The sequence below is a fragment of the Mastomys coucha genome, unplaced genomic scaffold (genome assembly GCF_008632895.1).
Source record: "Mastomys coucha isolate ucsf_1 unplaced genomic scaffold, UCSF_Mcou_1 pScaffold18, whole genome shotgun sequence".
Lineage (NCBI taxonomy): Eukaryota > Metazoa > Chordata > Mammalia > Rodentia > Muridae > Mastomys > Mastomys coucha.
The window spans coordinates 74754269-74773883 of record NW_022196900.1 but is presented as its reverse complement, the minus strand read 5'-3'; the positions used below and the strand labels follow the sequence as shown (position 1 = coordinate 74773883).

Genomic DNA, 19615 nt, shown 5'->3' with positions numbered 1-19615 from the left:
TCCACTGCCCCGAGAATATTAGAAGTCTTCCACCCACGGGTTTCAAACTGCCTGCCAAACTCTAAAAGCCCTTCTCTCAAACCCAAGCCCCTTGATCACAGAAGGTTCATTCAATTAACAAATATTTAGTGACTACCTCACCTGCTATGTGCAAATTGTGTAGCTGTGACTTTCAGCACAGTAGATGACACAGCTTCTGAGTACAGTCGGCTGGAGGGCACTGAGTGGGACTATCTTAGAAATGAAGGTGGTGGTTCAGCCTGAAACCCCTTACCCTGGTTCTGCCTTCCAAGAGAAGAATTACAGCATCCATCCTTCCTCCGGTGGAGCATGGCAGGCTTTTTGCCCCGCACATAGTTCTCCCTTTAAATACATAGCCACCAAATCTCTCAGTGGCTCCAAGTGTTGTGACACCAGCAGGCCCCCAATCCCCAGATCCTCAGCTCCCAGACCACAAGGTCGAGAGAGACATCTTCTCTGGAGTGATAGGCCCAAGTGAGGACAGTGCTTTACACTGTGGAGCTTCATCCTTGCAGAGAGGTCACAGACCTGCTCCCCATTCTCCCTCTGCTACTCTGCAGCACCTTTCAGTCATGAAATCAAAATTCAAACCAGGCATGGAAGCATAGGCCTGTAATCCCAGTACCTGGGAGGTAGAGACAGAAAGATTACAAGCTCAAAGTCATCCTCAACTACATAGTGAGATTGAGGCAGCCTGGGCAACAAGACATGCACACTCTATTCTTCCTCCCCTACACCAAAACTTAATTCTGAGAACACGTATAAAATGTCTGTTGCCTAGCCAGGTGTGGTGGCACGGGCCTTTAACCCTAGCACTCTGGAGGCAGGGCCAGGTGGGATCTGTGAGTTGGAGGCTACACTGGTCTACAGAGCAAGTTCCAGGGTAGCCAAGAACTAGAAATGTGCTACACAAGCTGTATACATCTGTGGCATACACCTGTTAACATGCAGGGTCACCGACCCTGGGATTTTGTACTGAGAAGAGCTCCTATGTTAAAGGTTCTTACCATGGATCTTGGCGTGTGCTTGTATGTGTGCAGGCATACTTGTGTGCAAATGCGTGTGGAGGCCAGAGGTCCCCCTAGGGTCTAGCTCCTCAGCCACTGTTCACTTTGCTTCTTGATACAGGTCCTCTCTCTGTCCTGGGGCTCACTAACTAGGCTAGGTTAGTTGGCCAGTGAGCCCCACATACCTGCCTATCTCTGCATCCCCAGAGCTGGGATTTTAAGTGTGTGCCACTATGTCTGGCTTTTTTTTTTTTTAATGTAAGTTCTGAGATTGAACTCATGACAGCACTTTATCAACTGAGCTCCCTCCTCAACCCCATATTATTTTTGAAGACAACTCTGGATTTGGGGACACACAGAGATATATGTATACATATATACATACACATACATATAATGTATATACACACAGAGATATGTATACATATATATGTATACATATATATACACATATGTATATACACAGAGATATATGTATATGTATATACATATATATACATATACATGTGTGTGTATATATATATATATATATATATATATAGAGAGAGAGAGAGAGAGAGAGAGAGAGAGAGTTAACAGACCAAACACTAGTGTAGGAATCAGCAGCCTATCACTCTGTCCAAGTAACTGTAAGGCTGCCCCACAGAAACCTGCGCTGACACTCCCATCCCCGAATCGGAGGGAGTGGCCATGCTAGCAGCCCCAGGATAGATAGAGGTTGAAGGGAGGTGCCGGCGTTTATTTCTGGAGCAGGACCTTAGCTTTGGACACAATTATGCATGAAGTCAACACACAGACTTGTATAGTAAGTAGGATAGTCTCGGAGGTGGCTGACATGCGCAGATGACACAAAGTCCACTCCGCGCACCATGACCTGGTGAGCCAGGCGTGCCTCTACCATACGTTCCACATCCCTGGCAGAGACCACTTTATCAGCTCTAGAGTAGAGGTAGAGCTCAGGCCAGCAGGAGCCTGAGTCCTGCAGCCTGTCGTAGAAGTGGGTGTGGAAGAGGGCAGTGAATGGAGCAAGCAGGAAGTGAAACAGGACCACTACCAGGGCAAACGCTGCCAGGAGCAGCAGGCGCAGCACGGCTGGTCGACGCTCCAGGATGGTTGCCAGGGCCCTCAGGGCCCCTATCAGGTTGCTATCACCAGGACCACTGTCAAAGATGGTGCCCACCACATGCAAATGGCGGAAGCGCTGATGGGTCTGTAGGAGCTCCAGCACATAGCGGTAGAGCATGACGCCCGCATTGCTGAAGACGTGGAAGAGCAGAGGCTCCCGCTCAATCTCATAGTCAAAGAGGAGCTCAAGCAGTTTCTGGGCCATCACACGAAGTGAGGGGATGCCCAAGGACTCAGAGAAGAAGACCATGTGCCAGGGGGCCGTGTATCGGATCACAATGCAGCCCTGGAGAGACAAGAGCACAGGTTAGCCAAAGGAGCCCAGTAGCCCTAATTTCCACGGGGTTCTGTTGTAGCTAGGTTGCCAGCTGCAGATATAGGTGCCTCCCAGGAGTGGAAGTACACTCAAGGCCTGTTTCTGAATATCCAGGGCTTCATGCTGTGGGATGGTATTTGAAGCCTGGAGCTATTAACTTGTTTTGGAGACATCTGATTCAGAAGAAAGTATCTTCACTCTCGTTTTCTCTGTGGCTATCCTCCTAGCTAACACCACTCCAGACCTTGCATAGTTAAGGCCCTGGAGCTTGAGTACATCATGCTGCCGCTACTGTGCCTTGCTCTTACTTCCTAGACACAAGTAGATCGAGAGATGGCATGCAGGTCCCAGCGTTGGCCACCAGAGGGCGCCGATGAGCCGGCTCCGCATCGCAGTCCTTTCCCCTTCCCTGTCGCAGGGGCCTGAAGATAGAGTTCAAGCTGTCTGTATTTGGGGGTCTGACCCTTAATTATATCTGATTCCTGGACTTAGGACCACTTCTCACACTCAACTTGAAATTCCAAACTTGAAAGAGTGAGAGAGACAGATGGGGACAGAAAGGGACAGAAAAAAAATGAAAGAAATTCAAAATACAGAAAATATTGTTATTAAATGTTAAAATCTAGGCCCAAGCTCACTTTCAACTTCCATACCCCTTACTGCCTGTCTCAAGTGAACCTTTATACCTCTGGCCATGTCCCCTTGAAGGTCAGTTAGAAAAGGCACCAGACACCACCTCGTCTGGGTCTTACCCTCTTATTAATTTCTTTTCTAGACAAAGAACCTCTCTGTCAGGAGCATGAGTTGGGCAGGCTCTGTGATCAGACAGGTCTGGGCTTCATTCCTGGCCCTGCCACTTATTAACTGTGTGAGCAGGGTACTTCATTTCCTCTTTCTCTGTCTGTGCCCCCATCTATAACTGCGATGACACCCACCTCAAAAGGTCATGGTAGAATTTTTTTTTTTAATGTATCTCAAGTGACAAAGCTGGTACTTGACAGGAACAAGGGGAGACCCGTGGGCACAGCTCTCGGAGACCCCTGAGCTTCCAGCCATCGAAGCACTGATAACTCTGAAGGGGGTTGCTGAAGGCCACCTACACTCCCAAATACTAACACCTGAGTGAGGCTTTTAGCCTTCCCCCAGCCCCGAGGCAGGTGGGATGATACTCTTACATATATCGCCTTACAGCTTAGTCTCCTCAGTAAGCCAAAAGTAAGGCCTTCTTCAAATCACAAGGAAGGATGGAGAGGCGTGAGGAATGAAAAGAATTCACTGCGGTGTGTGACCCCAGATTAGACTCCAGGATTGGACATATCAGCTCTGTAAGATGCTTTGGGGACATTTTACTTGGGCATCTGGACATGGACTGTACACGGTATGTAATGAAAGCTGACTAGCACAATGAGGTGGAGTTTGTGGCCTAAAAGCAGCAGGCGGCACACAGTGACTGACTAGATCTTTTTCTACAAAAGGTACACAGAACCTAGATGGACACACTCCTTACAACGCGAGCAGAAGGAACCTCCAGATGGTAGAACAGGCTGGTGCTGCGAAGCTTTTTTTCTTCATTGCCCACCTTCTCGTGGCCAGGGTTAAGGTGATCCTTCTCGGACGCTGTCCCTGCACCTTCCCTCAGCACCTCTGTCTTCCATGCGACCTCCCACCCACTTTATTCCTCACACCTTCTGCCCCAAAGTCCCATAAGCCCACTGTCTCCCTCATAGGCCATCTTTGCACAGCTCTGGGGCAGCCACATAGGTGGCCAACCTTTGCTCCAGCCCAAAGGTGAAGCAACCACGCTTAAAATTCCCCCATAAAGCAGCCCAGGTTAGCAGAAGCCTGCACCCTGGGCAAGCACTTCCCACAGTACTCACCCTTTTGTGGTAGATGGCACTATACTTGGCCAGGTTCTTGTCCCTGCAGCCTCCCCAGCCCAAGAGTATCACCACAGGCTGTTGCTTCCTGGCCTCCTTCCCACCTTGTCTGTTCTCTGAAACACAGATGAGGACCGTCAACACCAGAGGCAGGACTGGAGGTTCTGGCCAATCTAGAGTTGTGGGCCAGGAACCAACAAGTACTCCAGTCTCCATGTGGCTCCATCTTCCAGCCAACCGCCTTTTCCTAGGCCTCTGAGGAGGTACCGTAGCATCACTGGATAAACCCACATGAGGACACTGTATTTTAGTAACTCAAGTCTCAAGACGATAAAGTGAATGCCCTTTCTAGATAATTTACCTTCCAGCCCAGGGAACCATGACCTATGTGCTAAATCAGTTTATTTTTCTTTCATTTTTAAAAATTACATTTATTTCTTTGTATGGGAAGAGACATAGGTGCTGAGGTGTATGTCTGGCGGTCAAAGGACAACCTGTCAGAGCTGGATCTCCTTCCGCCATGCATCCTGAGGATCAAACCCAGGTCATCAGGCTTTATAGCAAATGACTTAACCCATGGAGCCATCTGACCAACCCACTGCTTTCTATGGTCTATGAGTTAACATGGTGCATGTATGTATGGAGTATGTGCTTGTCTGTGTGATGCCATGTGTGTATGGTGTATGAGTTTGTCCATGTGATGCCATGTGTGTAAGCAATTGTCTATGTGATGCCATGTGTGTATGGTGTATGTGATTGTACATGTGATGCCATGTGTGTATGGTGTATATGACTGTACATGTGATGCCATGTGTGTATGGTGTATGTGATTGTACATGAGATGTCATGTGTGTATGGTGTATGCGATTGTCCATATGATGTCATGTGTGTAAGGTATATGTGACTGTCTATGTGATGTGCATGTGCACTGTGGAAGCTAGAGGTCAACCTGTGTATCTTTCTCAATCACTCGCTACCTAGTTTGTGCAGACAGTCTTTCAGTACACTTGGAGCTCATGGCTGGCCAGTCAAAGAGCTCCAGGATCCCCCACCCCACCCCCACGCCATCTTTGTCTCTCCCTAACCCTGGGATTACAGCTGGGTGAGCTCTGCCCAGTTTTGCTGGGGCCACTGGGGTATGAACTCAGGCCCTCACGCTTGAATAGCATTACCCATGAACTCCTTTCCAGTTCCAAAAAAAAAAAAACAAAAAAAACAAAAAAAAACATCTAGGGATCAAACTGAGGCCACAGAGCTCTATCACTGAGCTACCTCAAGCCCAGTGGTTGTCCATGTGGTTTACTTCTTCTTCCTCTTTTTGGTTTTTTCGAGACAGGGTTTCTCTGTATAGCCCTGGCTGTCCTAGAACTCACTCTATAGACCAGGCTGGCCTCGAACTCAGAAATCCACCTGCCTCTGCCTCCTAAGTGCTGGGGATTAAAGGCATGTGCCACCACTGCTCGGCTTCTCTTTTTTAAAAATAAAAACAAAAAACAAAAAAAAACAAGGCCTTACTATAGTCCTAGATGGCCTAGAACCCTATTAAAAAATAAATACCTGTAAACTTACAAAAGTCTCATTTAATGTCTGGAACTGTAGATCAGTGGCAAACACCTTGCCTGGCATGAGTAAAGCTGTGGATTCAATCCTACACATGAGTGTGCATGTGGGGACACATACATGTACACGTGTACACACACGTACACACGGAGCCTTGTTAGGGGTCTGGGGATATAGCACATTTAGCAGAGTGTTGGCCTAGCATGTGTGAAACGGTGGCTTCAATCTCCAGCACTATAAACCCAGCATGGCAGTACATGTCTGATACCTCAGCACTTGGTAAGTGAATCAGAGGTAGTGAGTTTGCCTGGCGGTGGTGGTGCATGCCTTTAATCCCAGCACTTGGGAGGCAGAGGCAGGCAGATTTCTGAGTTCGAGGCCAGCCTGGTCTACAGAGTGAGTTCCCGGACAGCCAGGGCTACACAGAAGAACCCTGTCTTTAAAAAAAAAAAAAAAAGATACATAAATGAGACACCCTCCCTACCTTAATACAAAAAATAAAAATAAAAATAACAAAAGAACTGGGTAAAATGACAGAAGCAGGGGCAGGAGGCAGCCAGACTCCAGAAGTTCCTCCACTGTGCTACCAAGAGAACGCTGCAGCCTGGATTCACAGTTTAACCCTGTAACACCGTGGGCAGGTACGCTGTGTGACCCTTGCTCTGAACCCTGAGCACCTCCAGGGTCAGCCCCATGCACAGCTGGAAGTATGCCTCCTTCAGTGATGTACTCAAGAGCACAACTCAGCTGCCTGCACCATGCATGTCTGATGAGACCTCCCTAAAACCATCTCCCACCTACCTCATTTCCCCTGCAAGGTAGGTGACACCCCCTCTGTAGTAACTACACAGCCAACCTTTAAAAAGGGCTGGTTACACACCCTTCCATGGTCTAAGCCGCTTGGCTATGCTCAGCCGACACCTGAGATTTATTGATGCTGGTGGTGACCTAGCAACAGTAAATTTCAAGGCTAGTTAAGAAGATGGTAAATATAAATCACTAACCTTTGGACAAAAGGAAGACAACAATTTCCTGTGGAAATTAATGTGATTGAAAAGTTCAATGTTCCTGCTCTCCAGAAGCGGCGACTCTGGCCTTCAGAGATTAACTGCCTGCACCCGCAGGGCTCTAGGCCAGATAGAACAGAAGCTGCCAGACCCTCGGTCCCTTGCTGACACCTGCCATCCCTCTCTACTAACTCAGGTGCCTCCAGTCAGTCACAGCCATTCTTATTCCTGTACCCCCCATCTTCTGCCAGGGCAGCACCTGAGGACCTGAGCTACGTGGTTGGGGGTGGGGACCAGTCCAATCTTGTCCATCTCCAAGATCAGGCCACTGCAGGCTCCTGGGTTAAACCAACAGATACCTACTCCCACCAAATGAATCTCTGAGCTCAGGCCACTGGATTTCATGGCCTTGCCACTGGACAAAGCCAGCCCCTCAGATGCACAGAGATGTGAGCAGGTTCTGCAGAGCTTCCAGACTGTCCTTCCCACACTGGGAAGCTCTGGGGTGGGATATCTGTTAGCTCCCTTAGCAGGATGATTCTCGAGATATTTATCTCTGTGAAGACACCAGTGCCAGTGTCCTGGACATGCTGCAGACTCCCAGAGCCTAAGCATTTCCCTCCTTCTGCTCTTAGAGAGGAAGAACATGTCTCTCTACTCTCCAGCTCCTGTACTCAACGTCCGCTTCACGGGATGGGGGTCAGGAGTGGAAGGGGTGCACACTGCCCGGTGTAGTTAACATTAGCTTTTGCTTCTTTGTAATGCTGGGAATGGAACCCAGTACCATGTGCGTGCTAGGCAAGCCTTTTACTATGAACTTTTACCCCTAGCTGTCCCTTTGAAGTCTATACCTAAACATTTATAAAGGTTTTATTCTTATTAGTAGTAGTAGTATTAAAGAGTTATTTATTGTATATGAGTACACTGTGACTATCTTCAGACACATCAGAATCAGAAGAGGGCATTAGATCCCATTACAGATGGTTGTGTGCCACCATGTGGTTGCTGGGAATAGAACTCAGGACCTCTGGAAGAGCAGACAGTGTTCTTAACCACTGAGCCAACTCTCTAGCCCTTTATTACTTTTTATTATTATTACTATTATTACTATTATTATTATTATTATTATTATTATTTTGAAATATGGCTTGGAAAGTGATAGTGACCAAGAAAGGTCTGCCAGAGTAAGTCATGTTTGCTACAGTGGCCTCACAGGTCCAGTTGGGGCAGGGAGGCTGGACAGAGGACGTGGGAAGGGCAGGGTTGTGATAGCCATCTAGGCCATGGTAGGCAGACCTTGGGCTGGGACCCTGGAGGAGACGGAGAGCAATGGGCAAAAGAGCAGCCAAGAGTGAGACTGGGACCTGATTCCACTCAGTTAGGGTTTGATTCCATAGCAATAAAGAGCAAATGAAAATCCTGGAACAGTGTGATCCAATCTGTTACTGACTACTGTAGACTTAAACAACTGTCTCTCTCTCCTTAACCAGCAGGTTCTGCAATGCAGGACATGACATCTACCGATGTCACCCAGTGGACAGTGCCATGGCTGGCCTGGACAGGAGTTCAGCAGTTAGATGATTATAGCACACCCACTCCAGTCATCAGACTAGCTTGGTGCTCCCAACCCCACCATGCTGTCCTCCAACTACACTGACAGCATTTGCTGGAGAAGCTAGGCTGCTACTACAAGGGAGAGGTGGTGTAGGCCTGAACAAAGGTGGTGGGGAAAACAAGAATGAGAGGAGTTGACAGTCACAGGCTGGGAGCAGTGGTATGTGAAGTTTCAGTAGGTCACAGGCCTCAGTATAAGAATTAAAACCAGGGGCTGGAGAGATGGCTCAGTGATGAAAAGCACTGGCTGCTCTTCCAGAGGACTGGATTTCAGACCAGCCAGAGCTCCATAGTGAGACCATGTCTCAAATAAAAGAATTAAAAGTATAAATCTTTAGGGCTGGAGAGATAGCTCAGCAGTTAAGCCCACTTAAAGGACCTGAGTTTGATTCCCAGCACCCACGTAGCAGCTCACAGTCATCATTAACCCCAGTTCCAAGGGATCATACGCCCTCTTCTGACCTCTATGTGTGCCCGGCACACGAGTGGTGCACAGACAAACATAGGCAAAATACCAATACACATAGAATAAAATATTTTTTTAGAGAGGAGCACATCTTTATGACCATAACTAAGCAAGTTTTGGGCTGTGGCAACCCACAAAGCAGGCGGAGCTTGGATCTCAGCTCTACTTTCACTTACTTATTTTTGTTTGTTTGTTTGTTTTGTTTTTCGAGACAGGGTTTCTCTGTGTAGCCCTGGCTGTCCTGGAACTCACTCTGTAGACCAGGCTGGCCTTGAACTCAGAAATCCACCTGCCTCTGCCTCCCAAGTGCTGGGATTAAAGGTGTGCACCACCTCTGCCCGGCTCACTTATTTTTATTTTATGTTTCTGCACTATGTGTGTGTGTGTGTCTGCCCAAGGAGGGAGGGAGCAGAGAGAGAGAGAGAATGCTTCTGTGAATGCTCTGTGTATGTGTGATTATGGTATATGTATATGTGGTACGCACACTTGTATGGGCATGGGCATCCATACACACATATGGAAGCCAGAGAAGGACATCAAGAGTTCTTCTCTGTCAGTCGCCACCTTATTCCCTTAAGGCAGGGCTTCTCAGTGAGCTTGGAGCAAAGCTGGCAGCCAGAGATCCTCCTGTCTCCACCGCCCCCTCCTCCGCCCCTCCCCTCCCCCGTTGAGGTTACAGGAGCATGCGTACTGCGTGCGTGCGTGTGCGCATGCGCGGCCATCCCCCAGCTTTTCACATGGGTGCTGACATCATCCTGCTCCTGTAGTTAGCCCTCTTCTCCACTGGTCATGAGTACATGGAAAGTCATTGCCTCACAGTCATTAGGGAAATGAAAGTCAAAGCTACAAGGAAACACCTCTTTATGCTTATGACAAGAGCTAGAACCAAAGAGTCAGAGGATCGCAAATCCCATAGGGGAAACCAAAGCCTTCACACACTCCTGTAGAAAGGGAAACTAATACAATCGTTTTAGACAACAGCTTGGCGGTGCCACCCAGAACTGAAACATACTATAACCCCAGAGGTTTCCAGGTAGAAACAGGAGATCTGTGAGTTCAAGTACACCATGGACTGCCAAGCAAATTTTAAGTTGGCCTGGCAGGCACAGCGCAAACTAGTGATGGCTACTTTTATGTCAACTTGACTAAGCTAGATTCATCTGTAAAAGAGAACCTCAGTTGAGAAAATGCCTCCATAAGATCCAGCTGTAGGGAATTTTCTCAATTAGTGATCCATTGGGGAGGGTCCAGCCCAGGCCATTGTGGGTGGCGCCATCCCTGGGCTGGTAGTTGTGGGTTCTATAAGAAAAGACAGTGGTGACTCATGCCTCATGCCTTTAATCAGCACTTGGGAGGCAGAGGCAGGTTGATTCCTGAGTTCGAGGCCAGTCTGGTCTACAGAGTGAGTTCCAGGACAGCCAGGGCTACACAGAGAAACCCTGTCTCGAAAAAAAAAAAAAAAAGCAGGCTGGGCAAGCCAGTAAGCAGCACGCTCCGTGGCCTTCGAATCAGCTCCTGTCTCCAGGACCAGCCCTGTTTTAGTTCCTGTCCTGACTTCTTTCAATGATGAACAGTGATGTGGAAGCTTAAGTAAATAACCCTTTCCTCCCCACGTTGCTTTGGTTATGGTATTTCATCACAGCAACAGTGACCCCACCTACGACAAAGACTCTACCTCAAAACAACAAAATTAATCATTGAGTTATTTATGACCCAATACTTCATTCCTAGGATAAGAACTAAAAACAGTGGTTCACACAGAAACTTGGATTTCAGTCTTCATAGAAGTATGTAAATGTATCCATACAATGGGCTATTATTATTCAGTCATAAAGAATGAAGTGCTACCCATTCTGTAGTATAGATGAGCCTTATAAACATCATGCTAAGTGAAAGGGGCTAGGCCTAAAAGGTCGTGTATCATATGATTCCATTTATTTAAAACAGACAGAAAAGGCAAATCGATAGAGACAGAAGGCAGATGCGTGGTTGTCAACAGCTAGAAGGAGGATTGGGGAGTGACCACTAATGAGCCTAAGATTTCTCTTCCAGTGTGAACATTTCTAGAATTGGATCCAGATCCTATTGATGTTTTCACAATTATGTGAATATACTAAAAAAAAAAAAGAAAGAAAGAAAAGAAAAATTTTCATTTTAAAAAGATGAATTTTATGATACATAAATTACACCTCAATATAATTTTTAAAAACAGTAACAGAAAGGGGCTGGCGAGATGGCTCAGCAGGTAAGAGCACTGACTGCTCTTCCAAAGGTCCTGAGTTTGGATCCCAGCAACCACATGGTGGCTCACAACCACCGGTAATGAGATCTGATGCCCTCTTCTGGTGCTTCAGTGAATTACCCGGAGCAAGCAGGGCCGGACGAGTGGGGCCGGCAGAGGTCCTGGGTTCAATTCCTAGCAGCCACACACATGATGGCTCACGGTCATCTATATAGCTACAGTGCACTCATACACACAAAATAGATTAAAAAATCTTAAAAAAAAAAAATAATAACAGAAAAACCAAGCTGCAAAGTACTATCACAAAAGAATATCCTTTAAATGTACATATGACCATTTTATACATGGCAAAACCATCAAATATTAATGGTCAATAATTCTGAAATAGAGGTGATTTGTTTTTTGAGACATGGTCTCAGACCCTGGGACTTGAAGTACAGTTCAGAACACCTTGAATTCCTGGTCCTCTTGCCCTTCAATCCTAAATGAGGGATCACAGCTGTGCACCACAGCTGGCTTAGAGATATTTTTTCCCATGACTTTTTAAACCCATTTCCTAAAACAAATATGGGGCTGGAGTGCTCAGGGGTAGAACTTGCCTATCCTGTGTAAGACCCTGGAATACTGCCAAAACAAAAACTATTTCAAAGCAGAGGGTACCAATTTCTTGAGGAATGTTACAATACCATTTCAAAATGGCAACAGGGAAGGTGGTCCCACCAAAGCAACCAAGGTAGTGTGCTCAAGGATACCCAGAAGCCTCAGGAATGAAGACGCAGCCTTTTCTATCCTGACACCTCTTGAGCATGCAACAAAATAACTCAATCTCCAGGCTGCCTGTCATCTGTCAGGCAATAACAGGACTCTAGAAACACAGGAATTACAAATACGTCTGCTGTACAGCAAGCAGTTCAAGTCATAAACTAAGGCATAAATTAGATTGCATAGATCCCAGGGGCGAGTAGCGAAGACAAAGCGAGGGCTCTCCTAACACTGGCTGCTTTTAATGGGAAGCTGGAAACAAAACACAAGGAACCCATGTGTTCTTAACCACAAGCAAGAAAATGATTCTCCCATTTCCCTACTCCCCAAAATCCTTTCTAGAGTCTCGCTGCTCCTGTATTTAATCCAAATTATTTTAAATTTAGATTTTCAAATAACAGTAGAATTGTATCCCATCTAAGAATCTAATCCACAGCCAGGCAGTGGTGGCACACGCCTTTAATCCCAGCACTTGGGAGGCAGAGGTGGGCAGATTCCTGAGTTTGAGGCAAGCCTGGTCTACAAAGTGAGCTCCAGGACAGCCAGGGCTACACAGAGAAACCCTGTCTTGGAAAAAAAAAAAAAAACCTACCCCATATAAAGCCATAGATACGACTGTCCACATTTCTTAACTCTGTGAGTGTGAAACAGATCTAAGGCATAGTCCTTTACTTTCCAGTTCCTCCATCTGTGAAATGGGACTAACACCAAAAAAAACCAAAAAAACAAAAAAAAAACACCTCAGCAAAATCACTACCACAGAAAGCTCAACGGTATACCAGCTCAGAGAGTTCAATAAGGGAAATGATTATTTCCTTGTTACATGTCTGCTGTAGAAAAAGCAGAAAATGAATATCTAATAAATGGGAATCACACTCTCTGTTGCCTGCTTTCTTCCGCTCCGCAAAATACCATTACCATCTCTCCCTGCCAGTTTATATATTTTTACACCATTATTTTCAGTGGCTGCAGAGTAGCTGTAGAATGTTCTCCTACTTTATGGTGACCAATCTCCTATTATTGGACATGATGTTGTTCCCAGTCTGAGGCTATAATAAAAATACTTGAGCGGACACCCTTTCTTCATGTGCAGCCTTTGCTGTGGCACGGCGCTCCCGCAGTCCTTCCTCACAGTAGCCAAAATGTTCACCTCCACAAGCTCGGGGGTGAGGCTCCCAGGCGGGAAAGTGTTACTGGGAGCAGGATACCTCGCATTGGGCATCTGTCCGGCTCACAGCTGGGAAACTCAACTGAGGGTGCCCCTCCCCCAGAGTGACGGTGAAGATTAAAGACACCATGAAAGCCGGTCCCAGAGGGCTGGCACGAGGATAGGGCACAGCATGGTCACAGTGGAAGATGACAACTGTGACAAGCATACTGGGCCCAGACTTCAGATGCAAGGCCTGGAACAGACAGGCATGCAGCAGGCTCCTGGGAAATGGATTTTTTTTTTGTTTTGTTTTTTGTTTTGCTTTGTTTTGTTTTCTCTTTTGAAGTTGGGGTTGTTTTGTTTTCTTTGAGACATGGTTTCTCTGTGTTGCCTTGGCTGTCCTGGATCTTGCTTTGTAGGCAAGCTAGCCTCGAACTCACAGAGATCCACCCGCTTTTGCCTCCCAAGGGCGCAGAGATTAAAGGTATGCACCACCACCGCCCAGCTGAGGTTTTAATTGGTTTGTTAATGGATGAAAGAAAAGATATGAGAGTTCAAAAAATAAATAAAATTTGTGCTTCAACAGCACACTGAAATTGGACCGACCACAGAGAAGATCAGCTTGGCCCCTGCACAAAGAGGACAGGAAATACATGAAGTGTTCAATGTCGTTTTGTTTTGCTTTTTGGTGTTTTTGAGACGGGGTTTCTCTATGTAGCCCTGGCTGTTCTGGAACTTGTTCTGTAAACCAAGCCGGCCCCTAAGTCAGAAATCTGCCTGCCTCTCTGCCTCCCGAGCGCCAGGATTTAAAGCATGTGCCGCCATGCCTGGCTATGCTCAGTGCTTTTAAAATCATGCCTGGCTATGTTTAGTGGTTTTTAAATAAGTGAATGGAACACTTTGGAAGAAGGTGACAGTCGCAGCAGCCTTTGGGGTCTACAAGTAAAAAGAACAAATATTAATTGTCCCTTCCATCCATCTATCCTTTTTTCCTTCCTTCCTTCCTTCCTTCTTTCCTTCCTTCCTTTTCTTCTTCCTTCCTTCCTTCTCTCCTTCCTTCCTTCCTTTTCTTCTTCCTTCCTTCCTTCCTTCTTTCCTTCCTTCCTTCTCTCCTTCCTTCCTTCCTTTTCTTCTTCCTTCCTTCCTTCCTTTTCTTCTTCCTTCCTTCTCTCCTTCCTTCCTTCTCTCCTTCCTTCCTTTTTCTTCTTCCTTCCTTCCTTCCTTCTCTCCTTCCTTCCTTCCTTTTCTTCTTCCTTCCTTCCTTCCTTCCTTCCTTTTTCTTTTGAGACAGAGCTGTGCTCAGACTTACCTTGAAATTGCAATCCTTCTGCCTCAGCCTCCTCGGTGTTATGCATCTATACCTGGCCACCTCTTGAGTTTCTTGACTCTCCACTATCCAGAGCTCACCTCGGCCTCTCTTAGGTGCCTGCCCTCTGCAGCCCCTCCCTTCTTAGTTCTCCTCAGGTGCCTTTCCTTTGGCACTTTCTGCGGTTGACCAGGGACCTCCACTCCTTCAACACCGGCCCCTCAGGATGGTGGGGACCCAGCACTGCTCCCTGGTCCCAGCAATAACTTCCTGGGCTTAAAGATATGGCTACATTACTCAGCCCTTGCCTGTAGCAGACAAGAGGAAGACCTATAATGAAGTCTGAAACCTCTCAGTCAGCTGTGTGATGGCCTTGAGGCCTTCTTCTTAACTCAGAGGATGAGATCTCTGCCTTGAGATCTTCTATGAATTTTGAAGGGACAGTGGGGTGTCGGGAGACAGTCTGCTCAGCCTGCCCCCACAAAGTTCAGGGCTCCAAACGACTGCAGCCTACCGCTCCACTGGCTGCTCACCTTGCTGTCAATTCACTGCAGAGCTTGGCTCCGTGGCTCTGATTTCCTACTGGGAGGGAGGCAATTTCTAAAAACTAAATATGACTGACAGTCCTACATACTTCCTCACTAAACAGTAACCACAAAGCAAGGGTAATCTCTGCCCTGAGCCTTCCAGGACAGCCATTCTATGTAGCCAGGCCAACCTCCAGAGGAGCTCCTGCAGAGGAGAAGCCAGAGGTTTCAGAGTCCACAGTGCACCTGTTAGGGTTAAGGTTAGGATTAGGGTTAGGGTTAGGGTTAGGGTTAGAGAAACATTCTATGACCTCTGGCTTAGGTCTGGGGCAAGTGCCATAAGAGGGAAGCAGTGGAAACAACTGTGAGGCCTGGAGGTACTTCCTCTTTGAGGAAACAGGAACGCTATGCTATCCCTTAGAGAGGAATAAGGCTTACTTTCTAGATAGTATTCACATAATTGTGAAACTCCTTGCTTCCATATTCCCTCCCTCCAGAAAACCACAGCTCTCTGCAGGGCACCTGAGCATGAAGCCAATAACCAGCCCAAGGCAGGCACACAGCAAAAGCTGAACTGAGCAGGGGATGTGAGGCTGATGTGGCTCAAGAATAGGAAGCGCTTTCTAACAATTTCTCCAACAGGCCCAGATGTCTGGGAGAAAGCCCCCCTGCAGAGTAAAGGGCTCCACAGATGTCTTCCAGTTCTAAGCCCAGCCCCCCAAAGCAACAACCGGAAGCACAGGGAGGAGATACATGGGAGGAGCAGCCACTCAGTTCCAGGCACACATCGTCGGGCATCTACCCTACCTTCATGATTTTAGAGGGTTATTATTATTATTTCTATTTGACAAGGAGAAATACATAGCTTAGAAAGATTCAAGAATAATTCTCTGTGAGTTTGAGGCCAGCCTGGTCTACAGAGCAAGATAGCCAGAATTACATAGATAGACCCTATCTCAATAATAATAATAATAATAATAATAATAATAATAATAATAATAATAATAAAAGAATAATATAATAATAACAACAGCAATAAGCCAAAGACAGTTCCAATGGCACCTGCCTGGAATGTTAGCTACTGGGAAAAGTTAAGGGACATTTGTAACTTGAAGCTCATTTGGGCTTCAGGGTAAGTTCAAGGCCAGTCAAGACAACCATTATAAAAGGAAGACTGAGCTGGTGAGACAACTCATCAGGGAAAAGCACTTACAAACTACAGGACCTGAGTTAGCGCTCCAGCCCACCCAGTAGAAAAAGAGAACCAAGTGCTACCAACCCTCTGACCTGTGCACATACACTATGGTGTGCATGCACACACACAAATAAATAAATATGAAATCAAAGTTAATGAGGGCTGAATATGATATAGTGGTAAAGCACTTGCCTTAGCATGCATGAGGCCCTGCATTCAATCCACCAGTGCTGCCTAAATAAATAAATAAATAAATAAGACATCTCTACCCACATGGACAGAAAAAGAATCCCTACCTCCTAACCCTGCAGAAGGGAGAACCAGCTGATGGCTCTGCAAAGACAGAAACAGTAACTGACTTCATCTAATGCTAGTGTCAGAATTCTTCAAAAGTCCTTTCACATCTATAAGCCCAACGATCCATCTCTAGAGAGAGGCAGATAGTGACGGCCCCTTCATTCTTTGGGAGATGAGAGGCTGCTGCCTCGTCCTAGACTCCAAGCAAGGAACACACAGTGGGACAGGAGGGCCTGGGAAGGGAGGCCTGGGAAGGCTTTTGAAGGAAGCGCCCCCTAGCTAAGCTTTATGATGAGCTGGACAAACGCGGGACAGTGGACTGCAAACAGACCGAAATGCAGAAGCAGAGGCTGAGCTGTACTCCAAGCCTCCTCTACCACAGTTTCCAAAAGGGACAACCTTCCATTCTCTGGCCCAACAACGTACACTACTTTACAAGCTACTAAGCTTATGAGGCCTCCCACACATCTTTTTTAATGATATGGCCTTAGGAGAGGGAAAAAAAAAATCACGTTAATTTTAAATGCCATCTACTAAGCTCATTTCCATCAGGACCCATGCCAAGTCCTTTACACAAATCATCTCAGTTGTGCAACCAGCAATTTTTCCTCATTTTTGCTCAGGGAAAACTAAAATTCAAAGTTGAAAGTTTGCCGAAGGTCATCCAATTACTAAAGGGATAGGATTTCAACAGAGTTCGACCCAGCCTAACAGACCATTCTATTAACCAGTGCCAAGGTGAGCTGAGAAGGGCAGGACTAGGCTTGCTAAGTCCCTGGGTTTTTCTGAGGACCAGAGGCTTCCCCAGGAATCCAATCAGTCTGCAAAAATGAAGGGTGGGCCTAGCCACACTTGCAGATGAGCGAGAAGTGGGAAGCTCGATCCAAAACAAAAGAATTAGAATGAACCTCGAGGGGCCTCTAGCTACAAAGGGAAGCAGAACACGGGCCTTGAGAACCTGGCGTGGAACAGAAGGACCCTCAGTGGACTGAGGGGCGGGGCGCGGGGGGCGGGGCTCTGCGCGCCCCGCAAGTCCTGGCCAGCCCTGCGGGACCCCCGAAGGGGGCGGGCCGAGGGAGGGCGGGACCGCAGGGCGGGCGGGGCATCGCTGTTAAGCCAACTCCCCAATACCCCTCCATACTCTGGCTCCAGCAGGGCTGATCCGGGATCTCGATGCTGTAATCCAGCTCGGCCGAGGCCATGGTGAAGGTGCGGGCCGTCAGCACGGGCCTCCCGCCGGAACTCCCGCAGTTTCACCTCGCCCGGGCCCGGACGCCACCGGGCCACGCCCCCTCCCCGCCCACGCCCGGCGCTGCCCAATCCCCGAGCTGCACTCTGTGACCTCCCTGCCTAGCAACCACGGAGTCGCTTCGCGCCTCCGGCGGCACCCACTAGCCCAGCCCTAGCAACCGCGGCCCCGCCCCGACTGTCTTTGGGCCCCAGCAATTGGCTGACCCTCTCGATCTTGAATCAAGTATTAGTGGGGCAGCGCTCTCGGAGCGTCCCCACCCTCCTGTGAAGGTAAGAGTCGGTGGGAGAGTTGAAGTATTATGGGGTCTGCAGAGGGCATCTCAGAACTTTGTCTTCTGGTACCTGGTAGAAAACTTGAACTTGCACCTCTAACTACATCTACCTCCATCGCCAGCCGCAGTTCCCAGGCTGGAGGCAGGAAAACGAACAAAACAGCGTGAGGCGGCGCGTGCCAACCAGTCTTTCCAAACCTGTGGGTTGAGACTGGTTGCCTGGCTGGGAAGGGGACTTCAGGTAATGATTTAAGACATGCCCTTTCATGTGTGAGTCCAAAGCTTAGACGAGTACAGCTTTCTTACATTTAATAAATATTTACTAAGCTGGGCATAGTGGTGCATGCCTTTAATTCCAGCTCTCAGGAGGCAGAGGCAGGTGAACCTCTGTGAGTTCGAGACCAGCCTGATCTACAGCTCGACCTCCAGGACAGCTAGGGCTACACAGAGAAACCCTATTTTGAAACAAAACAAAACAAAACAGAAAAAGAAGCTATTTGAGTGATGGGGAATGAGTGGGTATAGTGTATAGGAGACAGAACCCAGGGAGGAAAATATTGAGGGCTGATGGTTAATAAGGTAAATAAAACTTCAAAGATGGCACTGGATTTACAAACAAGGAAGTTGTTAGCAACCTTTGCAAGTGCTATTTCAGTGAACAAAAGTCAGTGGCTTGAGAGGTGGGTGGGAGGTGACAGCATGGTGGTATGTCCCTATAATGCTTCAAGGTCATCCTCAGCCACATAATGAGTTCCAGGCTAGCCTATGCTATATGAGACTTGTCTTAAAAGAAAAAAAAGTGTGGGGGGGTATTTCCAACTTGCAAGGCAAGTCATTTGGTCATTTGCTGGCAACCGCTAGGAGGTACATACAGGCTTTTGTTCAGATGAGAAAGATCCAGCAAAGAGGTAAAAGATAAAATCATAGGGGAAATGGGTAAGTGAAAGAGTATGACCCCTAACTGTGGAAAATCTCACTTTAAACCGTTGAGGAGTAACTGGGGAGATGGCTCAGCCAGTAAAGTGTTTCCTGAACTAGCATGAGGAACCAACTTAGATTCCCAGGACCCACATAAAAGCTGCAAGGGGTGGTGGCATGCAGTAATCCCAGAACTGGGGAGGCAGGGTCAGGCAGATCCCAGAGACTTGCTGGCCAGTCACTTTGCCCAAATCAGCAAGATCCAGATTCAGTGAAAAAACCCTCAAAAAAAAAAAAAATACACTAAGCAATAGTGAGATGGCTAAAGGTGCTTGCTGAGCAAGCCTGGTGACCTGCAGTCCATCCCAGAAGTCACATAAAGGAGGGAGGAGAAAGCCAACTCCACACCATTGACCTTTGACCCTCCACAACTGTGCTGTGCCACACACATACTCACTCTCACAAATACATCATCCACACGGTAACAACAGTGATGCTTTTTAAAGATTTATTTTATGTATGTGAGTATGGCTGTTGCTCTCTCCATCTTCAGACACACCAGAAGAGGGCATCAGATCCCATTACGGATGATTGTGAGCCACCATATGGTTGCTAGGAACTGAACTCATGAACTCTAGAAGAGCAGCCAGTACTCTTAACTGCTGAACCATCTCTCTACCCTCATAATCATAAATACTATTT

At 47.3% G+C, this 19615-nt stretch overlaps 2 protein-coding genes and 1 pseudogene across 8 annotated transcripts in view; 2 read left to right on the top strand and 1 right to left on the bottom strand.

The window, feature by feature from the left end:
• Positions 1-1746: 1746 nt before the first annotated feature.
• Tmem53 (transmembrane protein 53) lies at positions 1747-17798 on the bottom strand. 3 transcript variants are annotated; one of them, XM_031378352.1, is made up of 3 exons: positions 17614-17793; positions 4347-4462; positions 1747-2439 (listed from the first exon to the last, which is right to left on the bottom strand). In XM_031378352.1, exons 1-3 carry the CDS (start codon positions 17672-17674, stop codon positions 1786-1788), a joined length of 831 nt encoding a protein of 276 aa, XP_031234212.1. In that variant the 5' UTR covers positions 17675-17793; the 3' UTR covers positions 1747-1785. The 3 variants fall into 3 exon arrangements, with proteins under 3 accessions (XP_031234212.1, XP_031234213.1, XP_031234214.1); XM_031378353.1 differs by lacking the exon at positions 17614-17793 and adding an exon at positions 2778-2994 and having other exon boundaries at positions 4347-4461; XM_031378354.1 differs by lacking the exon at positions 4347-4462 and having other exon boundaries at positions 17614-17798.
• LOC116097245 lies at positions 13722-13820 on the top strand (annotated as a pseudogene).
• The window catches only part of Armh1 (armadillo like helical domain containing 1), a 40083-nt gene continuing 37958 nt past the window's right edge, over positions 17491-19615 (top strand). For 3 of the 5 annotated variants that reach the window (XM_031378346.1, XM_031378350.1, XM_031378351.1), the window contains exons 1-2: positions 17491-17993; positions 18118-18236. The gene's annotated coding sequence lies outside the window, so the exon portion shown is untranslated. Of the gene's footprint in view, positions 17994-18072; positions 18237-19615 lie in introns of all 5 variants that reach the window. The other 2 variants (XM_031378348.1, XM_031378347.1) reach the window with 2 other exon arrangements.

Excerpts from the sequence above, each read along its gene's own strand:
- Tmem53 (XM_031378352.1), bottom strand. The coding sequence starts at position 17,674 with ATGGCCTCGGCCGAGCTGGATTACAGCATCGAGATCCCGGATCAGCCC. Across the intron at positions 4,463-17,613 it reads TCAGCCCTGCTGGAGCCAGA|AGAACAGACAAGGTGGGAAG; the intron begins GTATGGAGGGGT and ends TCTGTGTTTCAG. Across the intron at positions 2,440-4,346 it reads GTGCCATCTACCACAAAAGG|GGCTGCATTGTGATCCGATA; the intron begins GTGAGTACTGTG and ends TTGTCTCTCCAG.